Source organism: Fonsecaea monophora, assembly GCF_001642475.1.
Source record: "Fonsecaea monophora strain CBS 269.37 chromosome Unknown Scaff48, whole genome shotgun sequence".
Taxonomy (NCBI): domain Eukaryota; kingdom Fungi; phylum Ascomycota; class Eurotiomycetes; order Chaetothyriales; family Herpotrichiellaceae; genus Fonsecaea; species Fonsecaea monophora.
The window spans coordinates 159489-182378 of record NW_019173979.1 but is presented as its reverse complement, the minus strand read 5'-3'; the positions used below and the strand labels follow the sequence as shown (position 1 = coordinate 182378).

At 52.7% G+C, this 22890-nt stretch overlaps 10 protein-coding genes across 10 annotated transcripts; 4 read left to right on the top strand and 6 right to left on the bottom strand.

Moving 5' to 3' along the window:
• Positions 1-1018: 1018 nt before the first annotated feature.
• Positions 1019-2449, bottom strand: AYO21_06769 (hypothetical protein; the record flags this gene model as incomplete). The annotated part of the gene is made up of 1 exon (XM_022656728.1): positions 1019-2449. The coding sequence occupies one exon, from the start codon at positions 2447-2449 to the stop codon at positions 1019-1021; it is 1431 nt and encodes a 476-aa protein (XP_022511001.1).
• A 1244-nt stretch (positions 2450-3693) lies between these two features.
• AYO21_06768 (hypothetical protein) lies at positions 3694-5181 on the top strand (the record flags this gene model as incomplete). Its single annotated transcript, XM_022656727.1, has 1 exon — positions 3694-5181. The coding sequence occupies one exon, from the start codon at positions 3694-3696 to the stop codon at positions 5179-5181; it is 1488 nt and encodes a 495-aa protein (XP_022511000.1).
• Positions 5182-5966: 785 nt separating this feature from the next.
• On the bottom strand, positions 5967-7865 carry AYO21_06767 (hypothetical protein; the record flags this gene model as incomplete). Its single annotated transcript, XM_022656726.1, has 4 exons — positions 5967-6858; positions 6924-7057; positions 7181-7237; positions 7299-7865. The coding sequence occupies 4 exons, from the start codon at positions 7863-7865 to the stop codon at positions 5967-5969; spliced, it is 1650 nt and encodes a 549-aa protein (XP_022510999.1).
• Positions 7866-8571: 706 nt separating this feature from the next.
• On the bottom strand, positions 8572-10523 carry AYO21_06766 (hypothetical protein; the record flags this gene model as incomplete). Its single annotated transcript, XM_022656725.1, has 2 exons — positions 8572-10222; positions 10300-10523. 2 exons carry the CDS (start codon positions 10521-10523, stop codon positions 8572-8574), a joined length of 1875 nt encoding a protein of 624 aa, XP_022510998.1.
• Positions 10524-10994: 471 nt separating this feature from the next.
• Positions 10995-12269, top strand: AYO21_06765 (hypothetical protein; the record flags this gene model as incomplete). Its single annotated transcript, XM_022656724.1, has 1 exon — positions 10995-12269. The coding sequence occupies one exon, from the start codon at positions 10995-10997 to the stop codon at positions 12267-12269; it is 1275 nt and encodes a 424-aa protein (XP_022510997.1).
• Positions 12270-12591: 322 nt separating this feature from the next.
• AYO21_06764 (hypothetical protein) lies at positions 12592-13751 on the bottom strand (the record flags this gene model as incomplete). Its single annotated transcript, XM_022656723.1, has 3 exons — positions 12592-13194; positions 13268-13546; positions 13647-13751. The coding sequence occupies 3 exons, from the start codon at positions 13749-13751 to the stop codon at positions 12592-12594; spliced, it is 987 nt and encodes a 328-aa protein (XP_022510996.1).
• A 689-nt stretch (positions 13752-14440) lies between these two features.
• AYO21_06763 (transketolase) lies at positions 14441-16801 on the bottom strand (the record flags this gene model as incomplete). Its single annotated transcript, XM_022656722.1, has 4 exons — positions 14441-15203; positions 15257-16226; positions 16276-16538; positions 16596-16801. 4 exons carry the CDS (start codon positions 16799-16801, stop codon positions 14441-14443), a joined length of 2202 nt encoding a protein of 733 aa, XP_022510995.1.
• Positions 16802-18558: 1757 nt separating this feature from the next.
• Positions 18559-19209, top strand: AYO21_06762 (hypothetical protein; the record flags this gene model as incomplete). The annotated part of the gene is made up of 1 exon (XM_022656721.1): positions 18559-19209. The coding sequence occupies one exon, from the start codon at positions 18559-18561 to the stop codon at positions 19207-19209; it is 651 nt and encodes a 216-aa protein (XP_022510994.1).
• A 299-nt stretch (positions 19210-19508) lies between these two features.
• On the bottom strand, positions 19509-21777 carry AYO21_06761 (hypothetical protein; the record flags this gene model as incomplete). Its single annotated transcript, XM_022656720.1, has 2 exons — positions 19509-21679; positions 21726-21777. 2 exons carry the CDS (start codon positions 21775-21777, stop codon positions 19509-19511), a joined length of 2223 nt encoding a protein of 740 aa, XP_022510993.1.
• A 569-nt stretch (positions 21778-22346) lies between these two features.
• On the top strand, positions 22347-22847 carry AYO21_06760 (hypothetical protein; the record flags this gene model as incomplete). Its single annotated transcript, XM_022656719.1, has 1 exon — positions 22347-22847. The coding sequence occupies one exon, from the start codon at positions 22347-22349 to the stop codon at positions 22845-22847; it is 501 nt and encodes a 166-aa protein (XP_022510992.1).
• Positions 22848-22890: the final 43 nt, after the last annotated feature.

Genomic DNA, 22890 nt, shown 5'->3' with positions numbered 1-22890 from the left:
CTGCTCTCGAAAGAGATCAACCACAAGCTATGGAGTCAGCTGGTATGTCCTCCATAGTGCTCTCCCATCCCCCCTCCCGCTCTCCCTTTTCTCGCCCCTTTCCTTCCCCCCTCCCTCAATATATTTCTGTCGGCCATTGATGTTGTTTGGTGCTTACTGAGAGGGATAGAAACGGCTGTGGGAGTACCTGGGGCCTGACAAAGCGCTGTTTCGCGACTCCCATTATGATTGAAGGCGGCGAGGTGAAGTGACACTCGTTTCTCACGGGAACACAGGCAACGAGGCAGAAATTTATGATCAAGCTGTCGACGCCTTTATGAGCGGGGCCAAGCGTCCCGGGGAGTGAAGATTTTCTTCTCTTTTCCCCTTGAGAGAGAGAAGCGGGTGGCAGGGGAGAGAGAGCCAGAAACGCTCGCCATCCATCGCAGGATGAAGGAGGACTCGTCTTACTATTCCAAACACATGATGGGGACACTTTTCCCCCCTCGCCTTCCGCCTGAATAAACCCGAGCGGGATTGCTTCGAGTAAAGCGCGTCCCTCTTTACCATCCAGTATATAACAGTACATTAGCGCAAACATTTCCTGTAGATCATAAACCCCTTTCCTTTCTCCCACAATCGGATGGTGGGTGTCAGATGTAGGGAAAGCTCCCCGCGATCTTTGGAACACTGTTTCGCTAGATTTATCAAAATATGTGGAGAGGAAATGTGAAAGATTGTGAGACCGGAAAAAAAAAAGAGATACATATCCCGTCCTGTTCAGTAGTGCCCTCTGTAGAGACGCAAGTCCAAGTCCTGGATCTGATATCACTTTATCAGGGAAGAGGGAGAACTACTAGGTACTTAGGTACAATGTGGGCGTCCCGATATGTAACGAGCGGAGGCAATTATTGCCAGATTCAAGGAATATTTTTTTTACATACACTCTAGCGCGGCATGCTCCGAGCCGGGTTCGAATGGGAGAACCCCCCCCATCGAATTAATATTTCGTAGTGTCTGTGCGACAAGGTGAAGGACTTCACGAAGAGAAAAACCCACGACGATAACCCCATACTGCTTCCAAATCCTTGACACGCCATCGGGATCCCCACCCTGTGCGTGCTTCGATCGAGTCAATCAGCTTGACGATGATAGACTGTTCCTCCAGATGGGTGAAGAACTTGCCTGCCGTGTGCAGAGGTTGGATCGCGTTGTTGATACATCCAGGGTGCGGGTTTGTCAGTGAAATCCCCACGACCCGCCGCGCGTGCCACAGGGGTGAGTACACCGTGTCGAATGGGTCGCAGGTCTCCTCAGTCCTAATCTCCAGCATCAGGATGCAGGCGGTGTGGTAGAGCTGGTTGCTCGAGATGGCGGCCCAGTGAGCGAAGAAGATCATGGGGAAGGGGGAGCTCTCGGGCCCGGACTTGGTCGCTTTGACGGGCATCATCTCCGGCCGGCGTTGCGTGTACCATTCCTGAAGCTCCGTCCACAGCACGGCCCATTCGCGGGCGAAGTTGTCGCGGTCGCAGCCGTTGTCTTCGCCGTACTCGACGCATCTCGTGCGGCGGGCGAGGAGGTCGCAGACCTTGGCGCACAGGTAGACGGCATAATTGGCGTACATGTCGGGGACCTGGTGGCCCCTGGTCAAGAACTCGCGCGTGATTGCTTCTTGCGTCCCCGGGTCGGAGCTTGGCAAGCCGGGTAACAACGCCCACTTGTCGATGGGCAGGATGGTCGCCTCGGCGCCGTCGGCTATGATGGCGCCACAGAGGTCCATTCGCGCATAGCACCAGAAGACGGCCTGCAACAACCCGCCGGAGAAGCCATTGATGCCGGACGAGGCAAAGAGGGCAGCGCAGCCCTCGACGTGTCGCCTCCAGTCTTGGGGGCTGACACTCATCATTTCCAGGACGCAGAGGAGACATGCCGTGACCATCACATGGGGATCCTTTGTGTTCAGCGAGGACGTGAGCGAGGAAATGGCCTGCGAGTACAGCTCTAAGCTGTCGCGGGAGCCCTTCGTATATCCTCGCCGTTCGGCGGTGCGGGCCGCGAGGGCCAAAAGGGCGTGAAAGACGGCCGCTGACTCCTGCGCAATGATGGGCACCTGTAGACCGAAATGACGCTCCGTGTCGAACATGTCCAGCCACGGTGCACACTCGGTGATCCAGACGTGGAGGTACTTGATTTTCGACTCTAGAGGGATCTGGTCCGCCGCCCGGTTTTCGAGATGGTCCCAGAGATACTGGTACCCGGGCTTATGTCGAGGAGCGAGGCTCAGAGGGTCCGGAGACAACGGGCTGGTTTCGCGAGTTTGATCCCAGTGGTTCGCCCCCACGACCAGCCATGACCTCAGCTCGGTTTGAAGCTGTTGGAAGCGCGGGTCGGCAGCATATTCGTCGAAAATGCTTTCATTGGAGACTGCGCCAGGCGATACGAACTGTGTCGCGATCGATTCGGCGTCCATCGCAGCCCATTGTCGCCCGGCTCAAACCATTTGAAAGGCTTTCTGAGTTTATTGGACGTTGCTATCCACCGCAGAGAGTGGTGTCACTCGATGAGGTCCCGGAACAGAGCATATGCAGGTCCTTGCTGCATCTATTGGACAGCGATGGTGGAAAACGGGTGCGTATGGAATTTTGTCAGAGAAGGATGGACGAGGCCAAGCGCAGTCGCACAGAATTTTGTGACGAAGCGCGTGATCCAAAACTGCCTGACTAACTAGTTAAAATGGCTTGGTAGGTGCCTAGTTAGGTGCCTATGCCCACTGCGCAATTAAGCGCGGTACTAGTTAGTTAAATACCCAGTCAGAGCGCCACAGGTATCTGGGCTAAGGGGCCAAGGGGGCCCGGAGGAGGCTTCCTTAGGTGGAAGGTGTAGGGCTCCAGGGTGCGGAGAGCTTGACCGCGTGGCAACCCCATAAAGCTTAACGCGGGGGGTTGCTTGGGGTACAGGTCCCCCTACAATGGTAACCTGTCGAGATGGGCTCATCAAGTACAAGATATTTCAGTAGAAATACTTGTAGCTCTTGATAAGAGGCTTCACAGTGAAAGTAAGGTGTCAGACACCCTCCTGTTAGCAACAACACTACGGACGGGCGCTTGCTGTAACATGTAGATAGAGATGACCCAAGAAACACTGCACAAGCAATGTCTACAAAGGAACTTGAACCTCAAATGGCGGGACATTCGCAGTCTGGACGGCTTTGTTATATAGATAGACATGAATTCATTGCCGTGGTTGATACGTGTAGTCACGATACGACTTACGACTGTGTGCTTCCTGAGATCAATTGAAGTAAAATGCGCCAGTCATCCTTGTCTGTCTGCACCTTATTCTTCCTCGAACCCTTCGCCCAAGTGGCGAGCGGTAATCCCAGCAGTACAGGGAACGGTGGTCATCATCTTTTGTGATTGAGCACTGACTCTCGCTGTTTGACCGGTGGTAGTTTTTGCCTATTTTGATTTAGCAGATGGCTCCAAATGCCTACAACTTCCATACTGAGATTAGCCTCGACCGATGACAGACTTGGGGAGAATCTACATAGTAGACATGCCCAGTTCCGTATGACTTTAATCTGGGAAGATGCCGAGCCCGGGGATGATATACCTGTCGTAGTGTCGACAGAATTGAGACTCGAGAGACCTTATACATCCAGGTATTCCAAGGCGTCTTGGTCGGACTACAGTCTTCAAACAGTTGCGGCACAGTATGGCTGAACAACAGAGACTTCGAGTTTGCAAGACCAAACCCCGGGTTTTCGTCATCTCTGATATCTCTAATGAGCCCGATGACGCAGAATCGCTAGTCCGCTATTTGCTCTATTCGAATGAATTCGACACTCGCGGTCTGGTCGCTTGCACGTCGACATGGATGAGGTCCAAAGTTCACCCAGAGGACATGGAAACCATCGTGAAGGCGTACGGGCAAGTGGTGAACAACCTCAACGCGCACGTACATCCGGAGAACCAGTACACTGATGCTGCTTATTTTCTATCCATCATCAAGACTGGCCCGTCTCTGTACGGCAAAGAGGCTCTGAAGGATGGCGTCCCGTTGAGCGACGGATCGGCATTGTTGATAGAACAAGTGGACCAGTCAGACAGTCCGTTGTGGGTGATTTGCTGGGGGGGTGTCAACACGCTTGCGCAAGCATTGAGCCACGTCCAAAAGGCCAGGTCGGCAACAGACTTTGCTCGTTTCCGCTCGAAACTGCGTGTGTACACCATTTCCGACCAAGATGACACAGGCGTCTGGATTCGACTAAACTTTCCGGACATCTTCTACATCTGCTCCGTCCATGGGTGGAATGAATACTCAAGCGCTGCCTGGACTGGAATCTCCGGAGACATCTTGATGCCTCTTGACCTAGGCGGGCCCGATAAAAGCAAAATCACAAAAGAGTGGCTGAAAGAGCACATCCAGATCGGACCATTGGGCAAAGCTTACCCCGACTATGCATTCATCATGGAAGGAGACACGCCCACCTTTCTGTACCTCATCCAAAACGGCCTCGGAGACCCTGAGCATCCTGAATGGGGTAGCTGGGGCGGAAGATATACGCGCCTCGACCTGGGCGGGTCGACAAACCACTATCACGATGCAAGCGACGAAGTCGTTGGGAAAAATGGCCAGAAATTCCGCAGTTCCCATGCCACCATCTGGCGGTGGCGGGAACACTACCAAGACGACTTCGCCGCGCGGATGCAGTGGACACTGACCGACGACCGAAGGAAAACGAACCACGCCCCTGTGACGATTGTCAACGACAGCACACCCGGCCCGGAGCCACTCCTCCTCGAAGCCGAAGCCGGGACAGAGCTCACCCTCGACGCATCCCAGAGTTACGACCCGGACGGCGACACCTTGACGTTCAAGTGGTTCCAGTACAAGGAGCCGACATCCGCACAGTCCCTGATTTTCTGGCAAGTCCCCGACCTCGAGTTACAGGCACTGGATGAAGATAATAAAGCCATCAAAATCACCATACCCCCGCCAGAAAAATGCGCTGTCGAAATCGTCACCGGCAAGGCGCTGGAGAAAGGCATGGCCCTCCACTTCATCCTGCAACTCACCGACAGCGGCTCACCGAGTCTCACGACGTACAAGCGCATTGTTGTGCAGACGACAAACAAAAACCTTGCAGGTGGTCGAGTGAAGGCCTTTGAAACCGTCACGGCCGCTCTGGAGAAGGACTAGGTTAACGTTTAGTAAAAGGAAATATTGTTACATAAAATCAAGTACTTAATACCTAAGTACACTATACAAAAATAACCCAGCGAAGGGGTTTTCGAGGGCTTTTCAAGCTTCCCCTTTTCCTTTCCGTCTTCTTTTTTCAACCTAACCACAATCTCCTTCTCTCTCTCTCTCCAATCCTGTGTCCTCTTCCCAGTTAAAACTTGAAAGATTCCTAGGACTGTAGCGGTAAATTTCCCTCATGGAGCGGCCGGGAATAACCCCCCCCCTCTCCTTTCTTTCCACACCCATAAACCCACATCTAAGTAACACCAATGTCTCCCTAAGGAAAACCAAATGGTATAGTAGCTCGCCCTCGTCTTCTCTTTCTTGTGTTAGCCCCAAAAATGAAGCACAGAATCAAAAATACTAGCTCTGAATCCACCTCCTCTCCTCCTTTCCCCTCTCTGTTCCCAGATATAGGTATCCATCTACCGGAGTAGTGAACCAAGTTAACCTGGTGTTAAAAAGAAGTTCATGCATGTACCGGCTCTTCTAAGGACGGGATCGGAGGCCGTATTGGAAGGGAATGGGGCAGAGGGGAAAAAATAAGAGTGAGACTCGAGGTGGCCCTTCTCTTTCCGATTATTATGTGTGACTTGGATGAGCAATTTTTCTCTCTATATATACAAGTGTCCAAATATGTATATATAAACCCCCTCTCAATGTTCATGTTCATCCCGTCCTCGGCGGCACCAAAGAGTATCTTCCCCACCAGTTGTGTTCTTTTCAGGCTTTCCCAAGTACCTTTACTCGTTTGTGTGGTGGTGTGCCACAATCTCCTTGACCACCTCGCCCTTGGCCTGGGCGTCGGGCTTGTAGTTCTTGAATTTCCTCGCGGGAACGCGTTTGGCAAACATCTCGTCTAGTTCTTCGTAAGTCCGGCCGCCGGTTTCGGGCTGGAAGAACCACAGGTAAACAAGACAGAGGAAGCTGGGGCCGCCGAAGACGAAGGCGACTTTGCCGCCGAGGTTGCCCTTGTCCGGGTTGAACATGTAAGGCAGGACGAACTGCCACATGACGTTGATCGAGTTCTGCAGAGCGAGGCCGATGGCGATGGTTTTGACGCGGAGGCGGGACGTGGACGTCTCGGTCATGATGGAGAAGGCGGTCGACCCGATCGAGACATTGTACATCCAGCTGTAGATCAGAATCATGGCCACGGTGCCTTTGATCTCGCCGGGGCTGCCGCCCGTGGCCAAGCCGCCTTCGATGAACAGCAGGACGACAAGAACGAGCAGACCGTAAAAGGTCAAGTTTCGCCTCCCCACCTTGTCCACCAGGTAGGTGGCAATCAAGTTGCCAAAAATCGAGAGCACCGGTTGTGCAATCTGGATCCTGAAGCTTTCCTGGGTCGAATAACCCGCGAGCTGGAGATAGTAGGTGAAGTATCCGGCGACAAAGGTAATACCCGTCAGCACTTGGATGATCAGGGGCCCAATGCTGATGATCGTGCGTCGCAAATTGGATTTTCGGAAGCATTCAAAATAAGTGACGCCTTCAGTCTCCTTTTTGATCTCTTCCAGTGTCATTTGGATCAGCGCTAATCTCTTCTTGCCTTCGTCGCCCTTCTGGCCAAGTCGGCTCAGGCTTTTGAGTGCCTTTTCATTTCGGCCTTTTGAAACCAGCCACCATGGAGACCTATTAGGAGGATGACAGTCAGCAGGAGTGGAACTAGTAGGAAGAATTAATGTAGAGGGACATACTCGGGCAAGAAGGGAGAGAAGATTGCGGAGACGGCGGCGAAGCCATACTGGCAGCAGAACACCGTGCGATAGGCCCAACGAGTCTCGACATCTCCGGTATAGTTGACAACGATGAAGGCCAATAGAGGACCAATCTACCACAGGCACGATGTCAGCGTTTTTGCCTCTCAAGACTTTTCAAATATTCTTTGGGGGAGTGTCGAGTGCGTGGATAACCCATGTAGGAGCGAGAAAGTAGTAGTAGTAGTAGTACGTACGCCGAAAGCAATTCCAATTCCGACAGTGAAGATACCTCTCCAGGCATGAGGTGCAATCTGAGAGATGCGTTAGCAAGGGTAACAAACAAAGAGCCGACTGCGATGTTGCTCTACCCACCTCTCCAATATAAGTCGTCATGACCGCCTGAATAGTGCCAACAGCAAACCCGTTCAAGAATTTGCCGCCGAAGAAGACGGGATTGGTGGTCGAGGAGAATTCGACGCTGACTGCCGCAAAGCTGACCGCCAACGCGCATATAAGAGTATACTTGCGTCCGACAATGTCAGCGATGGCTGCGCCACCAAGACCCCCAATAATGGCGGACGCGACGGGGGCGGCATTGAAGGCCGACTGCCATTCCGTGGGCAGGACATAGTTGCCTTCGAAGTATGACCCAAAGTCTTTCCGGAACTGAGGAATCCCAAGCACCGAACCTGCCGCTTGGATTTCGAATGCGGCCAGGACGATGGTCCAGCAGGCATAGACACACCACATACAGGCTCCAGGGTAGGCTTTGAAGGACTGCCAGACACCCAATTCGTGGTCCTCTTGATTGGCCAGATGACCTAGCTGCTCGTCGGCCATGACCTCGAGATGGTCGATCTTGAGCTTCTCCTTTGGGAGCGCCTCGTTGGACTGTCGCTCGTGGTCGCGCTCGGGCTGAGAAATATTGGGATTTTCCATGATGGGAGTGGCAAAAAATTGATTTGAAAGATCCTGGGGTGAATTATCAATGTTGGTGCGTGAAGCTCGGCTGCGACAACAACGACAACAACAACAACTTCATGATGGGGATGACTTGTAAGACACTATATATGACTTTTCTAGAACGTGGGCTAGACTCTAGCACCCATGGTAAGGGGGTTAAAAGGCGGGGAGCACGCCATGAGGGCTGGTTTCTGGGGTCGGCGGGATGCTTCCTCTTGCCGCATTTGGAAAGACATACTGTAGTTTTCACGCGACCAGGTTTTCGGTGGTCGTCCCGCACGGCCAATGGCCGAAAGGGCACGCGGAGGCTAGGATTTCCTAAACCAGTATACACCTCCGTTAAGCTTAAAGGCTTATATGAAATTTCTCTGGCCTCGGATTTCGCTTCATGGCGGTATTCTGCCGTGATTGCGCTCTTGATGCTATACTGATTCCTCGGTTACTGGCTGTTTCCATACAGCTCGACACGTATAACCACCAATACGCACATCCACAACACCAGAATCTGCTTGGCTTTATTCCCAAGTATTCCTCAATGTGGAGCATGGTTACTCTGCACGACTTGACTAGGGATTGAAGCAGCCCGATGCCACGTGCTCGAGCATTTTTGGGACCTAGTACCGTGTTTGCATATATTACCGCTGGTAATGGGGACAATCTTCATCATACGACTGACACTCAATCAGCCGGTCGTTTTGCCATGAGCATATTGAGTTTTTTCAATCTCTTGCTGCAGCTGCATCCCGGTCGTCTGTGCCGCTTTTCTCAGTATGTTTGCCACCACAGCCAATTGAGACGGGTGGCTGAGTTTTCTGGCCCCGTAGATCAGACCGGCAACCACAAGAGGGTCAAATATCTCTGCTTCATTGAAAGCAGCAATGGTGCCGACGAGTCTCTGAGCGTGCCATGCTGGCGATACTGACCATCCAGATCCCGCAATGGGCCTGATCAGCCGGGGTTTGTGATGCAGCAAATGGATTGCAGTCAGATGGTGAGCAAAATTCGCCATCAGAGCGCAAGAATTACTGAAGATAATGATTGGAAATGGTGGACTGGTTGGGCCGCCTGCAGTCACAGAGTCCGAGTTGTCAACTTCAAAAACTTGTTGCATTTCTTCATTTCTCGCAAAGTACCACAATTCACAGTCACTCCAGCACGACTGCCAGACGGCAGCCACGGGCAACCTGGTTCGCTGTCCTGTATTGAAGTTATTATCGGGTATCATTAATGCGCGCGCTAGGTTAGAAAATGCTTGGTGAAGCTGTTGTTTGTTGGTCAACGTCTGCCCAGGTAAGACTGTTCTGGCACCTTCAACAACGAAGGAAAGATCAACTCGAGTTGTCGAGATAGACGCCGTGAGTCTTGCTGCGATCACGAGGCGTGCCATAACCTGCCACTGTCCTTCCTGCAGACTGTCCGATCGGACATTCAAGTCCTGCTGTAGGGCCAGTGCGAGATTGCTCCAGCTTCCAGGAGGATTTAGAATCATATCTCTTAATGTGAGCAGAATCAGAGCCGTCGCCCTATCCTCGTCCCCCGCGTTGGCAACTGATAGTGTCGCCTTCAGGGCATACTCAGCAGATCTTGCATCATCAGCTTCTGGATGAACGCCCTGCGAAAGATGCCTTTGGCAGCTAGACAAAGCCAGGATGCTCTTACACAAGGCACCACATGTTTTGGCCTTCAGCAGTGCATCGATGCCGAAAAATGCCTCTCCCACACCAAGATCCAGCCGCGGTGCAATCTGATACCGGAAAAAAGTGAAAAGCTCTATTACACCTTGTTCATCCTCCTCATCGAGGATGGCTTCCGAGTTGGCAATGTCAGCGCGGGGGAATAACCGTTCCAAAGTGGGGTCTCGGGAATCATCTGGGACAGAAAGCGATGACGGTTGAGGGAACGGCGTTTCAATGGAGCCGAATGAGTCAAAGTCCTCTGGAAACGGTGTTCGAGAAGTCTGCGGTGATGCTGGGAGTGGAAATTCTGGCTGGATGGCAGAGTGCCGTGACGTTGGCTCAATTGTATTTTGGTATTGGATTACTCCACTGTCCGATAATGGCTCCGATAAACTTCCATTTTGATTCTGGATTCCTTGGCTATCCGAGGATGGCTCCGACGCATTCTGTTGATGTTGAAGTGCACTGGTCGTCCTCAAGAGTGGTCGAGTTCCACGAGGACGTGAGACGCCGGTACCGGATGTTTGGCGTCGTGGTGTAGATTCATTCTGGTCGATAATATTGTCAGTTGACGACGGTTTTGCTTGTGTCGACGCGCCTCTTCGAGAGTCGACAAACGTGATGTTTAGACCGTAGCGGCACGTCAGGTTTTTGGTTCTGCAATTCCGGCAGACTGGCTTTCCCTCGTCGCACTTTCGCCGCCGACCGCGACAGGTCAAGCAACCTGAGCGCACACGTCGCCTAGGAGGGATTGCTCCAGAATCTTCCTGCATGGCTGCATGGGGATTGCGAGCGGCTGCACAAGGGCGACGATGAAGAAGTTGCCAAAGTAGAAAGTCGTGCCTCCAAATGTTGTTCGTAGTGGGGATGTCGCTTCTTGCTCTTGAGGGCCAATAATAAAGGTTTGGGGGACCGTGGAGAAGCCCAAGGAGCCCCGCGGCGTGGCGAACAAGGACATTGCCCCCATGTACCCGGCAGGTGTTGAATGCTTAACAATGCCTGAAACAGCAAGCCGAAGCACTTCTCAAGCTTCCCTCTAGGCTCTACGTAGAGCTAAGCGGGCGCCTCAGTAAGCCCACCATCCGGATGGCCCAGAACTGCCCACCGCGCACTCAATCCCCCCCAACCTGCCTGTCCGCCGACTCTTCTCGCGGGATGGCCCACGCCACAAGATCTGATGTGCACAAATCATCCATTCACCCCTCTCCACGGGACGCTCGAGATGCTACATGTGATCCAAGCAGCTCCGGGCACTTTATCTTCTGCTAGTAGCCATGTCTCGGCCGGATTGGATCTGTGCCGGCAGAAATGCCCTTTACCTCTCCAGTGTCTAGGTTTTGCCAATTCACTACAACGGTTTCAAAAAAAAGTTGCTCGTCGAAAGAATCGTTTGCATACCTTCGTTCCAAATATCTGAAAGAAAAGAGCCATGGCACCTTCAGCGACCCTCACCGGCTCTCACCTAGCGAATGGTGACATTCCGGTTGTTAAACAGGCCATAGTCAGTCAGGTCGAAGTTGCCAATGGAGACGTCGACGCTTCAGATCTTGACCAACCGGCGGCTTCCACATTTACTCGGTACAAGAATCCTTCGCTATACGTTACACCAGAACACAGCGTTTATCTCGCTGAAAGTTCGATACCGAAGCCATCAGCAAGTGAAGTCCTAATTCATGTTCGTGCCACTGGTATTTGCGGCTCAGATCTTCATCTGTGGCACAGAGGAGCTATTGGCCCTCTAATCGTCGACCACTCGCACATCCTGGGCCACGAAGCATCCGGGGTGGTGCTCGAGGTTGGGTCGGCTGTGACACATCTCAAGCCCGGAGACAGGATAGCCATCGAGCCCCAGGTCCCGTGTCAGACATGCTTCTTGTGCACCTCGGGCAAGTACAATTTGTGCGAGAAGGTGACATTTTCTGGAGTGTGCCACGGTGGCACAATCAGGCGGTTCTTGACACACGAGGCTCGCTATTGTCACAAGATGCCTGACAGCATGACGTTTGCACAAGGTGCTCTCTTGGAGCCGTTGTCGGTCATTCTGCACGCCATACGACAGTGTAAGGGGTCCATAGGCATAGGCCAGCCAGCCTTGGTTTGTGGTGCTGGCCCGATCGGTCTGATCGCCCTGGCCGCCGCAAGAGCATCTGGCGCCTGGCCTCTGGTGATCACGGACGTGGACGAGTCGCGGTTGGAATTCGCGAAGCAATTTGTTCCAGGGTGCCAAACGTACCACGTCCAAACTTCAGAGAGCCCCCTCCAGGCGTCTGAGGAGATCAGGCTCCTCTTCGGATGTGCAGGCGGCCGCGACGTCAACAAGGGTATTCCCGACATCAACGAATACTACGCACCCTCAACGGTACTAGAGTGCACGGGCATCGAGTCCAGCGTGGTCACCGCCGCGTACACCTGTCGACGAGCCGGCGTCGTCATGGTCGTCGGGGTCGGTCGGAGCGTCATGAACAATCTCCCCTTTATGCACCTCAGTTTGGCAGAAATCCAACTCAAATTCATCAACCGGTACAACGACACGTGGCCGGCCGGCATCAATGCCCTGGCAAACAGCCAAGTACTGAACCTCGACTCGTTGGTGACACACAGATTCCCACTGGAACAGGCTGTCGAGGCTCTGGAATTGTCGGCCGATCGGACGAAAAGGAGCATCAAAGTCCAGATAGTGGACGACCAGGATATTCAGGTATGAAAAGAAAAGAAAAGAAAAGGGGGATAAGATGGATTTTGATGGGAGGAGGGGGGAGGGGGGGAGGCCAATGATGGGTTGCTCATTTTAATATTTGTCAACGTCTAAGAGGGACTATAGATGTGTAAAAGATACGCCCTTTCAAATCAGGACCTAGATAAAAAGACTTGGAGACAACAATCTTTCATCTATTGCTAATAATTTTCTCCTTCCCCCCCTCCGTTGCAATCCACAGCAGGAGCCGAGACAAATCACAAAAATGGGCATGTCAAAAAATTTACTCATCCCTTCACTGTGAGCTATGTGTGTGTGTCTGTGTGTATGGTTATGCGAAAATGCGCAATGGCTTGTGCAGGTAAAAGCCCGGATCGTTGAACCTCAAGCCCCTGTCCAGCGCACTAATCCCCTCGATCTCCTCCCCGGTCAAGTCGAAGCTCCCAGCTCCCACATCCAAGTTCTGTTGCAGCCGGTTCACGTTATTGGACTTGGGGATGACGGCAATATTCCGCTGCGTTGCCCATCGTAGCAGGACCTGTGCCGGCGTCTTGCTGACCCGGTCGGCGGCTTTCTTGACCACCTCGGCGTCGAAGAGGAGCGGCGTGTCCTTCGCCCGCGCCCGGAATGCGGGAGGTAGTTCCAGGAAACTCTGCGGTCCGAATGACGAATATGCTGTGATGACGATCTTCTCCTCCTGGGCGAGCTCCACGAGTTCCCGCTGGACCAGGTATGGGTGGTGTTCGATCTGGAGCGAAGAGATCGGGTGGCGTGCGTATGTTTGGATATCGTAGAGAAGTTGAGCCTGTGCGTTGGAGATTCCAATGGACCGGGCGATGCCCTGGTCGACGACTTCTTCTAACGCTTGCCAGGTTTCCTGGACTGGCACTTTGGCAGTTTCGATCACCTTGTGTTCTGGATCCATCCACCAACCCTTGATTTTGGACGTCAGTTGAATAAGACAGACTTGTGAGGCCTTTTTACCTCTGACCACCATGACGACTTACAGGATATCTCAGCTTCTCAGGCTCAATATATTTGAGCGCAACAGGGAAATGAATCAGATATAGATCGATATATCCAAGGCCCCACGCTTCGTTCTGTGCCTTGGCCATAGCTAGTGCATGATCTCTCCGGTGGTAGTTGTTCCAGAGCTTGGTCGTCACGAATATGTCCTCGCGTCGAACGAGACCTTCGCTGATGGCGCGACGAATTCCTTCGCCAGCCTCCTTTTCGTTCTGATAATCATATGCACCATCGAAAAGTCGATATCCAACTTTGATGGCCTGACAACGGTGAGCTTTTTTCAGGTCCCAGGAAAATCGACCAGAACAAGTAATCGATCCAGGCTTTGGGAAGCATGTATTGAGAAATTTTGAAACTTACGTTGTACACAGTATCGGCAGCCTTGTCGGCTGGCACTTTCCACAAGCCAAAGCCGACCAGGGGCATTTGGTGGCCCGAGGCTAAGGTGACGGTGTCCGGAGCCATGCTTTTTGGGTGTATAAAGAAAGAGGTGGGCTATTGTTTCTGTCGTCTCTGGTGAACCTGCTCACACAAAGGCCTTAACAGTGTATTTGGAAGATGCGATTCTCGGTCACGAGAGGCGATTGAACAGTAGATTCAACGTCGATTGCTTTTATTCTCAGAGTGTATTGCCACGTTGGTTGCTAAAGTGTGGGGCTTGCCATCAAATCTAAAGAATTCAGATCTCATATCGGCGCTTGCGTAATGGACAAGCTTTTCTTTTTTGGTTTGAACAGGTTCGTCAGCGGCAAACTACGTGAAAGGCGTAGTGCCGACCGTATGTCCCGGCTCGGCTTCGAAGGGTTTAGCCTCTTTCCACCCGATTGGGAAGTCAGACGCCCTCTCTACCGGGAAAAAGGCAGGTGTAGGCTATTTTGCTTTGCTTGCCCGCCTCCCGAGTGTCAGCATTGATTGGTCTCTGATTCATCAAGGAAAACACCTACGGTGGTAAGCATTTTAATCCCTAGAGAAAAAATATTGCTGGAATCTTTGTTGATGCTGATCATAACAACCTTGGAAATTCGTGATTGCTAGATACCGTAGCTCCTCTAGATAGTGTCTATCTGATAGATATACCACAGATTTTCATTCAGCATCCTTGAAAAAAGATCGCATCCACCAAATCGCCCCAGAGTGAAAACCATGCCCCCCTCTCATTTCTCTTTTCCAACAAATGTCAATTCTACAAAGTCATGCCTCAGGTCTGGGTCGGACTTGAGGCTCTCCAGGTAGCCTTTGATCCTGCCGACCATAGAGGGAACATCAAAACCAAAGAACTCGTATGCTTTTGGTCCTGGCAATGACTTGCCAAACCGTTGCTTACTCATGCATACAGCTGCATTTGCGTATCGCTCCCATCCATTGGCGGCATAGGCTTCGATAGCCACGATCGGGACACCACTTTGCCTTTGAAGGACTTGGCGTTGGTATTCTCTGGATTGTGCATCGAAAAGGCGCTGGCATGGGAAGGAGACAGTGCGGACTTTCAGCCCGTGGGACTTCCGCAGTTCGATCGCAACGTTGACGGCGAGGTTGAGCTCAGCACCGGCGCCAATCAAGGTAAGGTCCGCTCTTTCTGTGACTTCTTCCAGAACATATGCCCCTTTTGCTACTTGTGTTCGGTTCGTCAACCCGGTCAATTGCGGAAGAGCGTGCCGAGATGTGGAGATGAGAGAAGACATATGTCTTGCTTTGATTGCTTCTATCCAGGCACCTGCTGTCTCTTCGCTATCACCGGGCCGAATAAACAGGAAATTGGGCATTGTACGATAGAGGGCAGCAAGCTCGATCGGCTGATGCGTAGGACCATCCTCACCCATACCGATAGAGTCGTGGGTGGCTGCGTGGATTACTTGTAGATGCTGCAGTGAGCCCATGCGGACGGCTGGGGCTGCATACAGATAGAACATGAAGAAGCTACACGTGGTAAGTATAGTGTCAGGTAGACGCAACAATGACGATCCTCTTACCTGGATGTCACGGGAATGAACATCCCAGGGTGATATGCCGCTAACCCATTTGAAATTGCTGCCATTGCGTGTTCCCTGACGCCGTAATGGACGAAGCGTCCAGTGTAACTCCCTGTCCCCAGATATGGTGGCTCAAAATCCTCTTTGTTCTTCCAACTCATGTATACAGATGGAGAAAGATCAGCCGTTCCGACTATGAATTGGTCAACTTTCTCGGCCACGGGATTGAATACTAGACCAGATGCGGCGCGCGTCGGAGTAGCCTTCGCAGGAAATTCATGTGGAATGAGCGACTCCCACTCAGCCGGTAAGTTCCCCTCCATGCGTTGGACATATTCAGCTGCAAGGCCTGGGTGAGCATTGGCATAACGTTGCAGCAGTTGATTCCATTCAGACACCCAAGACTGACCACGAGATGGGATGTCGCGGAAGAAGTCTCGGACTGCATCTGGAATGACATAATGCTGTTCTGGGTCGAAACCGTAAAGTCTTTTGAGAGAAGCAACAGTCTCTGGTCCGAAAGCCGCACCATGAGCCACGGCATCACCGGCCACGGCAGTGTCGACCCCAATGACAGTATGGCAATTGACGAATGTTGGCAGCGGTGAATCTCGAGAAGCTTTGAGCGCCTCCACAATGCCTCCAACGTCCCAACATCCGTCTGAAATCTCGATGACATTCCAGCCACAGGCTCTCATCTTGGCGTTTATGTCTTCAGTGTTGGTTAGACTAACGGCACCATCACAGGTGATTTGATTGTTGTCGTATATCACGGTCAAGTTGTTCAAGCGCATGTGACCGGCGAATGAGATGGCCTCGAGCCCGACTCCTTCCTGGAGGCAGGCGTCTCCAACCATGCACCAGACATGGTCAGATACGACATCGAAGCCTGGTCTGTTAAACTTGGCTGCTAGGTGTTTAGAGGCCATGGCAAGCCCCACAGCATTCGCGATTCCTTGACCCAGTGGCCCTAAACGACAGATCAGTGGCGCTCGTACGGCTTGAAAATAACCACTCACCAGTAGTGACCTCGATACCTTCATGTTCAATTTCGGGATGCCCTGGGCAAAGAGCATCTACCCGATCCGAGTGGTAGGACTTGAGTTGTTCAAAGGTCATAGCTCGGTATCCGGTCAAGTGTAAAAAGCTATACTGAAATAGACAAGTGTGCCCGTTGGATAGCACGAATCTGTCTCTGTTGATCCAATTTGGAGTGTGAGGCGCATATCGCATCACATATTTCCACAAAGCAACACCTATTGCGGCCATACCCATGGCACCGCTGATAGGAATATATTAGCACCGAGAGTACAATGAAGGCACTGTAAGATCAACACACCCTGGGTGACCACCTTTGAATTGCTGGCATAGGTCGGCGATGAGAACCCTAAAGCGCTTCAACACAAGCTCTTCTTCAGTGGTTAGTCGACTCGAACTGCTCATTTTCGATACTTTTTGTTTGTTGGTCTCTCCGTTGACCAGCTTGTGGTCGGGGTCTGAATACTGCTCTGATTTTCCTCTAGGGGCGATCACGATCGAACCCATGTTGTCTGCAGTTGCCGATGTCAGACTGAAGCGAGATTCGATCAAGATAATAACAGGATATAGAATTAATGTCGATGAAAGACCAGTAAGCTGGACGGAGACGAGGCTGATGAAAAGTATAGTATACGAGTCTGTAGGGCTAAGTGTACTAGTAGTTAACTAATTTGCAGCAAGGTCTGTCAAAGGCAGTTTGTCGTCCCATATGTTAGTCACAATTGAATGAAACGCGCTTCAGCGGGTTTGCCATCGTGGGCATGTCGTTCAGTTGCCAAATCAAGAAGTCCGAGGCTCCGATTTCCAGATGCCAACGGCACCGCCTAGATAGGAAGTGCCGTCAACGGACAATATTAGAATTGACACGAAGAGGCCACCCAGTCAGTACGGAATCAAGGCATCTCTCCATGGCCCGGGGGCGGGCCCGCGTCCCAAGGTATGCAGGGTGCGTACACTGTCCACAGGGAACGAACTTGCCTTCGTGTCCCAACAACTGGACCTATATATGTTGATGGGATGGATGGATAAATGGTCATGCCCATGTTTGCAAGGAGCTTTGAATGACGGTGGTATTATGGTATATAAAAAACTACTAGGTACCTATGTTCATACGGTAAATAGGAGTACGGATGGAATTGTAGAATGAAATGACTTCTTCCTTACCTCAATGAAGCGGCGAAGGATGCCTGGTTGAGGGGCTTGACCAGATACGGCTTGGGCTCATAATACGGAAAATCGCAGCCACCCCCATCGCAAGTCCTGGGTCGGAGCATTTCACGTAATCACCGAAAAACTGCCTGGAAACAGTATACGAGGTACATATTTCACCAACCACCACGAAACAACCTCCTTCTTGCCTTTCTTCGCCGCGTCTTTTGTGGATTTTGCACACAATTTCGCCCTAGGCACTAATATGAGTCCCAGGTGCAGCCGGGGAAGTCACACTGGAAAAGCCCAAAGAACAAAAACAGGAAGAATAAGGGGAGATGCTGATCGTCTTCCGAGCCAGCTTCCAGAAGTTGTTGCGGAAACAACAGTTAGCAAATCCATTGAGCTCCCAGAATCTACACGTCTGTCCTGGCTGTTGGCTGGCACGCCGCAGGCGCCTGGACGCTACATGTTCGTGTGTCACTAAGATCCAGAACCCGACACCCCTTGACTTGTAGACGAGGTTACACCAATGCCCCGTTACTTGGTCTAGAGGCAGAGGTTCCTGAACTTCTAGAATTTTCTTCTGTTCTTGCGACCTCTTCTGCGCAGCTTTTCAATTTCATATACTATCAAGGAATACCTATACCTACCTATTACCTATCGCTATCCTCTGCCTATCTATATACCCCGTTCCTGACACCTACTTCTAAGACTCTATGAAGAGAGGCTCTATTCGACCGTCGACGTAGGACCCTTTCATCTAGCGCGAGAGTAGATATCTATTTTCAAAGGGACGCGGAGGGTTTTATGTGGGTAAGGTAAGTAAAGGTACGTAGAAAGGAAAGTAGAAAGGTAAGTGGGAGGTGAGCAGTGTTTTAAAAGCGGCGCAGGTCGGGTGAGCTCGGCGTGAATTTACATCTTGAGCCGCCAGTCAAGGTGTATTATCAGCCAACCAACTCCTCTGCCGCAAAATAACAGTCCCAACCCTCCCTCTCCAATGTAATGCGCACTAAACAAAACAACTCGCTCTGCACACAGCGCATGCGCTGTTACGAGGTCTACACACAAATTGCAAGACCACCCACACCTCATAACCTCGCGCCCCGTTCACCATGTCCAACGACATCCTCACGCAGCTGCAGACCTGCTACGACCAGCTGCTAACCCAATTCTTCGCCACGCTGAGCTACCTCTCGCAACGACACCCGCTGGTCGCGCCGGACCCGGACCCCAGCGACCCGTTCACAAACCCGCCGCCGGGCCTGGCCGTCGCCCGAAGAGGAGGGAATAGAAGGCCCCAAATATCCCAGACCGCAGGTGGTGGTGCTGCAACGAGCCCCGCAGCCGCTGGCGCCAGCGACGCTGCTTCTTCAGCACAACAACAACAACAGCCGCCCGCCGCGATCGTCAACCCGGGACCCGAGGACACAGAGCGCGCGCCTTTCCCCTTGCACCCGGTGGCGGATCGGACCTTCGCGAACGCGCAGCGCGAGCTGGCCGAGGACCTGGTCCTCAAGGGCCAGCAGATCGAGATGCTGATTGCGCGGTTACCGGGGATCGGCACGGGTGCGGCGCAGCAGGCAGAAGACATCAAGGTGCTGGCGGACAAGGTGCAGAAGATGGAGCAGGAGAGGCGGGCGAAGAGGAGGGAGATGAAGGAATACGCGGATCGGCTGGAGCGGGTCATCATGGCCATGTCGGTGAACGTGGATTACGGTGACGGTGACGGCAACGACAAGGAGGGCATGAACGGGCATGGATGAGGTCGTGAGTGGTGGTGATAATCAGAAAACGTCAGTTATTGGTGCGCCATATCCTGAGGAACAAGGGACATCGATCGAGAGAACCTGGCAGGAAGAGAGAACACCTCTGCTGCTTTCTATAAATGCAGTTCATTCCAATAATGAGAGAGGTCAGGATCTCTCCCTTTCGGGTCGTTCACGCTATCCAACTCCTAGAACAAAAAGGAAAACATCCAACAACTTCGACATCGAGGTCGCCAAAGAAAAGTCCTGGGTCACATACAGACCCGCCGCCACGCCGGCTATCGCCATCAAGGTCGCTATACCATCATACTACGCCGCCTGTTCAATGCTCTTTCCTCCCTGGAACTCTCATTGAGTCCCGTTCCTCCTCCAGAAGATGCCGCCTCTTTTTCTTTGAGGCTGGAACTTATGCTGTGCGAGCGCCTGAAGTCCTTTGTCGCGGAAGTTCTGCCGCTGGATGTTGCGTCTCCACGCAGACTTGCCGCAGAGCTCGGTCGTGAAGACGGGACATTTGCGTCAGACTTTGTGGATCCTGACGAGAGATGGCGAGGTGCAGAAGGGAGATTAGCCGAGTCACCTGAAGAAGGCTGCATAGAATGCCTTCTAGTTGTAGTTGTCGCGCTCGACAACGGTTTTCGTCTCGCCCCAGCAGAACTTTTTGATGACCTGTGGTCATCCGCGTCTGTCCGCATTTCTTTCGAGTCATCGGCAGGTGACGAGAGTGGCGGGTCGAAAATACTCAATCGGTCCACAGCACTCTCAAGCTCGTCCGCAGTGTTGCGTTTCAGTTGTTTGCCCGACTTCCTGGTCTCGTCATCTTCCTTTCCCTTCTTCTCTTTGCCCCTCAAAGGGCTAACTGGTTCATCCTTCTTGGAAGCAGTCGAGGTCGGCATTGCTAGATCGTTCCATCTGTCATCCTCGTGATGGATTTCGCCCTCCTGCTTGACTTTGGCGCCTTCAGACTTCGCCCGTTCCACACTCGTGCCTATGTTGTTCGAAGGGTTTTCTTTTTGCTTCTCAATGCCCTCTATGGCTCCCACTAACCCCTTGCCAGGCCTTCGCATCTTATCTCTCAGGTTAGGCTCGGCATAGCTGATTTGTGGTCTCGGCCGACGAGATCCCCTTCCTATGCTCCCATTAAGCACGTCCTCCACCGAGTTCAGAACCGCCGCTTCTTTCGTTTGGTGTGTTGTGCGGGAAGATGGCTCTGTGGACACGGGCGAGAGAATATCAGCGGCTTCTGCAGCTGGAGTCTTCGGCGGAATGTCCTTCTCTTCGTCTTGATCATTCGAACCACTGACAAGGCTGTCAATAACCACACGAGCTTGAGACTCTTTTCGCCGTGTCGATTTGACAATTGTGTGGTTTACCTGCAGATCTCGGTCGTCTTTGAGCTTTTCGGGCACTTGCACCCTTCTCTTCGCAGGGGAATTTGTACTCTTGGGTGCGAGGATCTTCCTGGTTGCGACCGCGGGTTTCTGAGGGCTTAGTTGCTTCGTAAGATCTATCGCGTCCCCATTTTCTCGCCCTGGCGGTCTCGTAAATCTAGACGCCTTTTTGCTGTTGACGGTAGCGTTGCTCCAGATCTCTTGCCGACGTTGATAGACAAAGTCATCATTCTCGTTCGATGTGTGTTGAAGAACAGGCTCGTCAAGCTCAGAGACATCCAATTTCCGTTTGGCGCCTGATTTCAGTAACTGCTGGCTCGGCTTTATTGGCTGTTCATCCGGGACAGGGGTTTCTTCGGTCGGTAGATCGTGAATAAGGGCGCTCGTTCGACGTTTCCGCCTCCTTTCCAGAAGTGACGGTAACTGCATGACTTCCTCCCCAGCATTCTCATCCTCTGACATCCGTGCAGCATCCACCTCGGGGGGTTCGGAGGGGACGTCAAAGTGCACGACTGGAGGAGGTCCGATCTCCGGCGACTCTGCCGCTTGTTGGAGGGCAGCCTCTTCCCGCAGGGCTAATAGTTCAGAGGTCTCCAGCGTTCTTCGCGGATAAAGTTTGTCTTCGTGGATAGAGGGTAATCGCCCATCGTACAGATCTGCCCTCTCCTGAGCGAATGCCTCTCTGGTCGACAGCCGATTCCTCCACTCTTGTTCCGTCGCACTACTCATCGTCGTCCTGACGAGCCTGCTTTTCCGTCTTCCTTTCCGCGCCGCCTTTTCGGGTATGTTGCCCATCTCGACCAGCATCTCGGCCACCTCTTCGACTTTCTTGTTCAAGCGGTCCCTCAGGTCGAGAATCTCTGCGTTGACGGAACTAGTCGCGCGCCATCGTTCCGCTTCCGCCTGCGCGGCGATTGCCTGTTCTCTCAACGATACATTCTCGGCCACGAGGCGGGAGATCTCGGTCTCGAGATTACGGATGCGTTGCGACTGCGTCGAATTGACACGGGCGATTTCGCGGTTTTGACGGATGAAGCGGCGTTTCACTGCGTAGGTCCGTTCGTCAGCGTGCGCCAGCACTGAATAGCGAAGAGTTTGAGACTTCTGCAAAGGCGGTAGACTTACGGGATTCAAAGCTTTCTGTCGGTGGAAGGGGGGGATCATTGAGCTTCGCCATGGCAGGTCGTGGTTCGTATCATGTGCCGCTGGGTTATCTTCTCGTGCTTCGTGAATGATTGAATCGGTTTTGGATCTTCGAATTCAGACTAGGGCTGGAAGGCCAGCAAAGACAGCACGCTCTGCACGTAGCAATGCAGCATAGGCGATAGATTGGGAGGTCAAGGGCAAGGGCTGCTGTTGTACAAGGGTATTTGGGGGTTTGTGGTCGGGATAACCGAAAACGGCGGCGTCAACAACGTGCCTCTTTTGGTCTAGTCCCCGACTTGGCACCGATGACGTCCAATGGAAGACGCGTTTTCGTGAATTTGGGGGACATTCCGCGATATTATGGGAGTCGTATCGCCCTCAATCAGGACTTGCGAGTTCAATATTAAGTGCATGCCCTGGTGTTCAATGCGGAACGAGAATTGCACATAACACACGACATACCCCTCACGACCTCACGACTTCACTTCGAGACCGACGATACCAAGGATCCAGTCCCTCCATCTCCTACTACCTCTATCTCCCCTCTCTGTGTGTGCATAACCCTCCATCCCCGCCACAGAACCCAACCTCCGTCCAAAAATGTCCTACCACCCCCGTCACATGGACATGTACCCCTCCACCTCCTCCGGCGGCGGCAGCAGCAGCAGCAACACATCCTCGACACTACGATCCAGCGCACAGACACCTGCGCAATCCCAGCTGCAGGCCCGGATCGCCAGCAAGCGCGCCGAGCTGGAGAACCTGCGACAACTGCGCGACCTGAGCGCGCACCTGACGGCGCAGCTGGAGCAGCTGGAGACGAAGCTGGGGAGCCTGCGAGACGGCGCGCAGGCCGTTGCGCTGGTGCTGGCGAACTGGGAAAACGTGCTGCAGGTCATTGGGATGGCGGCGATGAAGGTGCCGGTGCCGCAGTCGCAGTCGCCTCCCACCGCCGGTGCACCTGATGACCCGGACGGCGGCAATGTGGATGGAGGAGCAGGAAGAGATGTGGTAGGAAATCCAAAGACATCGCAGGAACGAGACCTGCCAGTACCGTTGGTCAGAATACCTGTACAGCCCAAGACGGAAGATGGTGGGTGAAGAGAAAATCGTACCCGGCCACGAATAAGGGTGTTTCATTCGG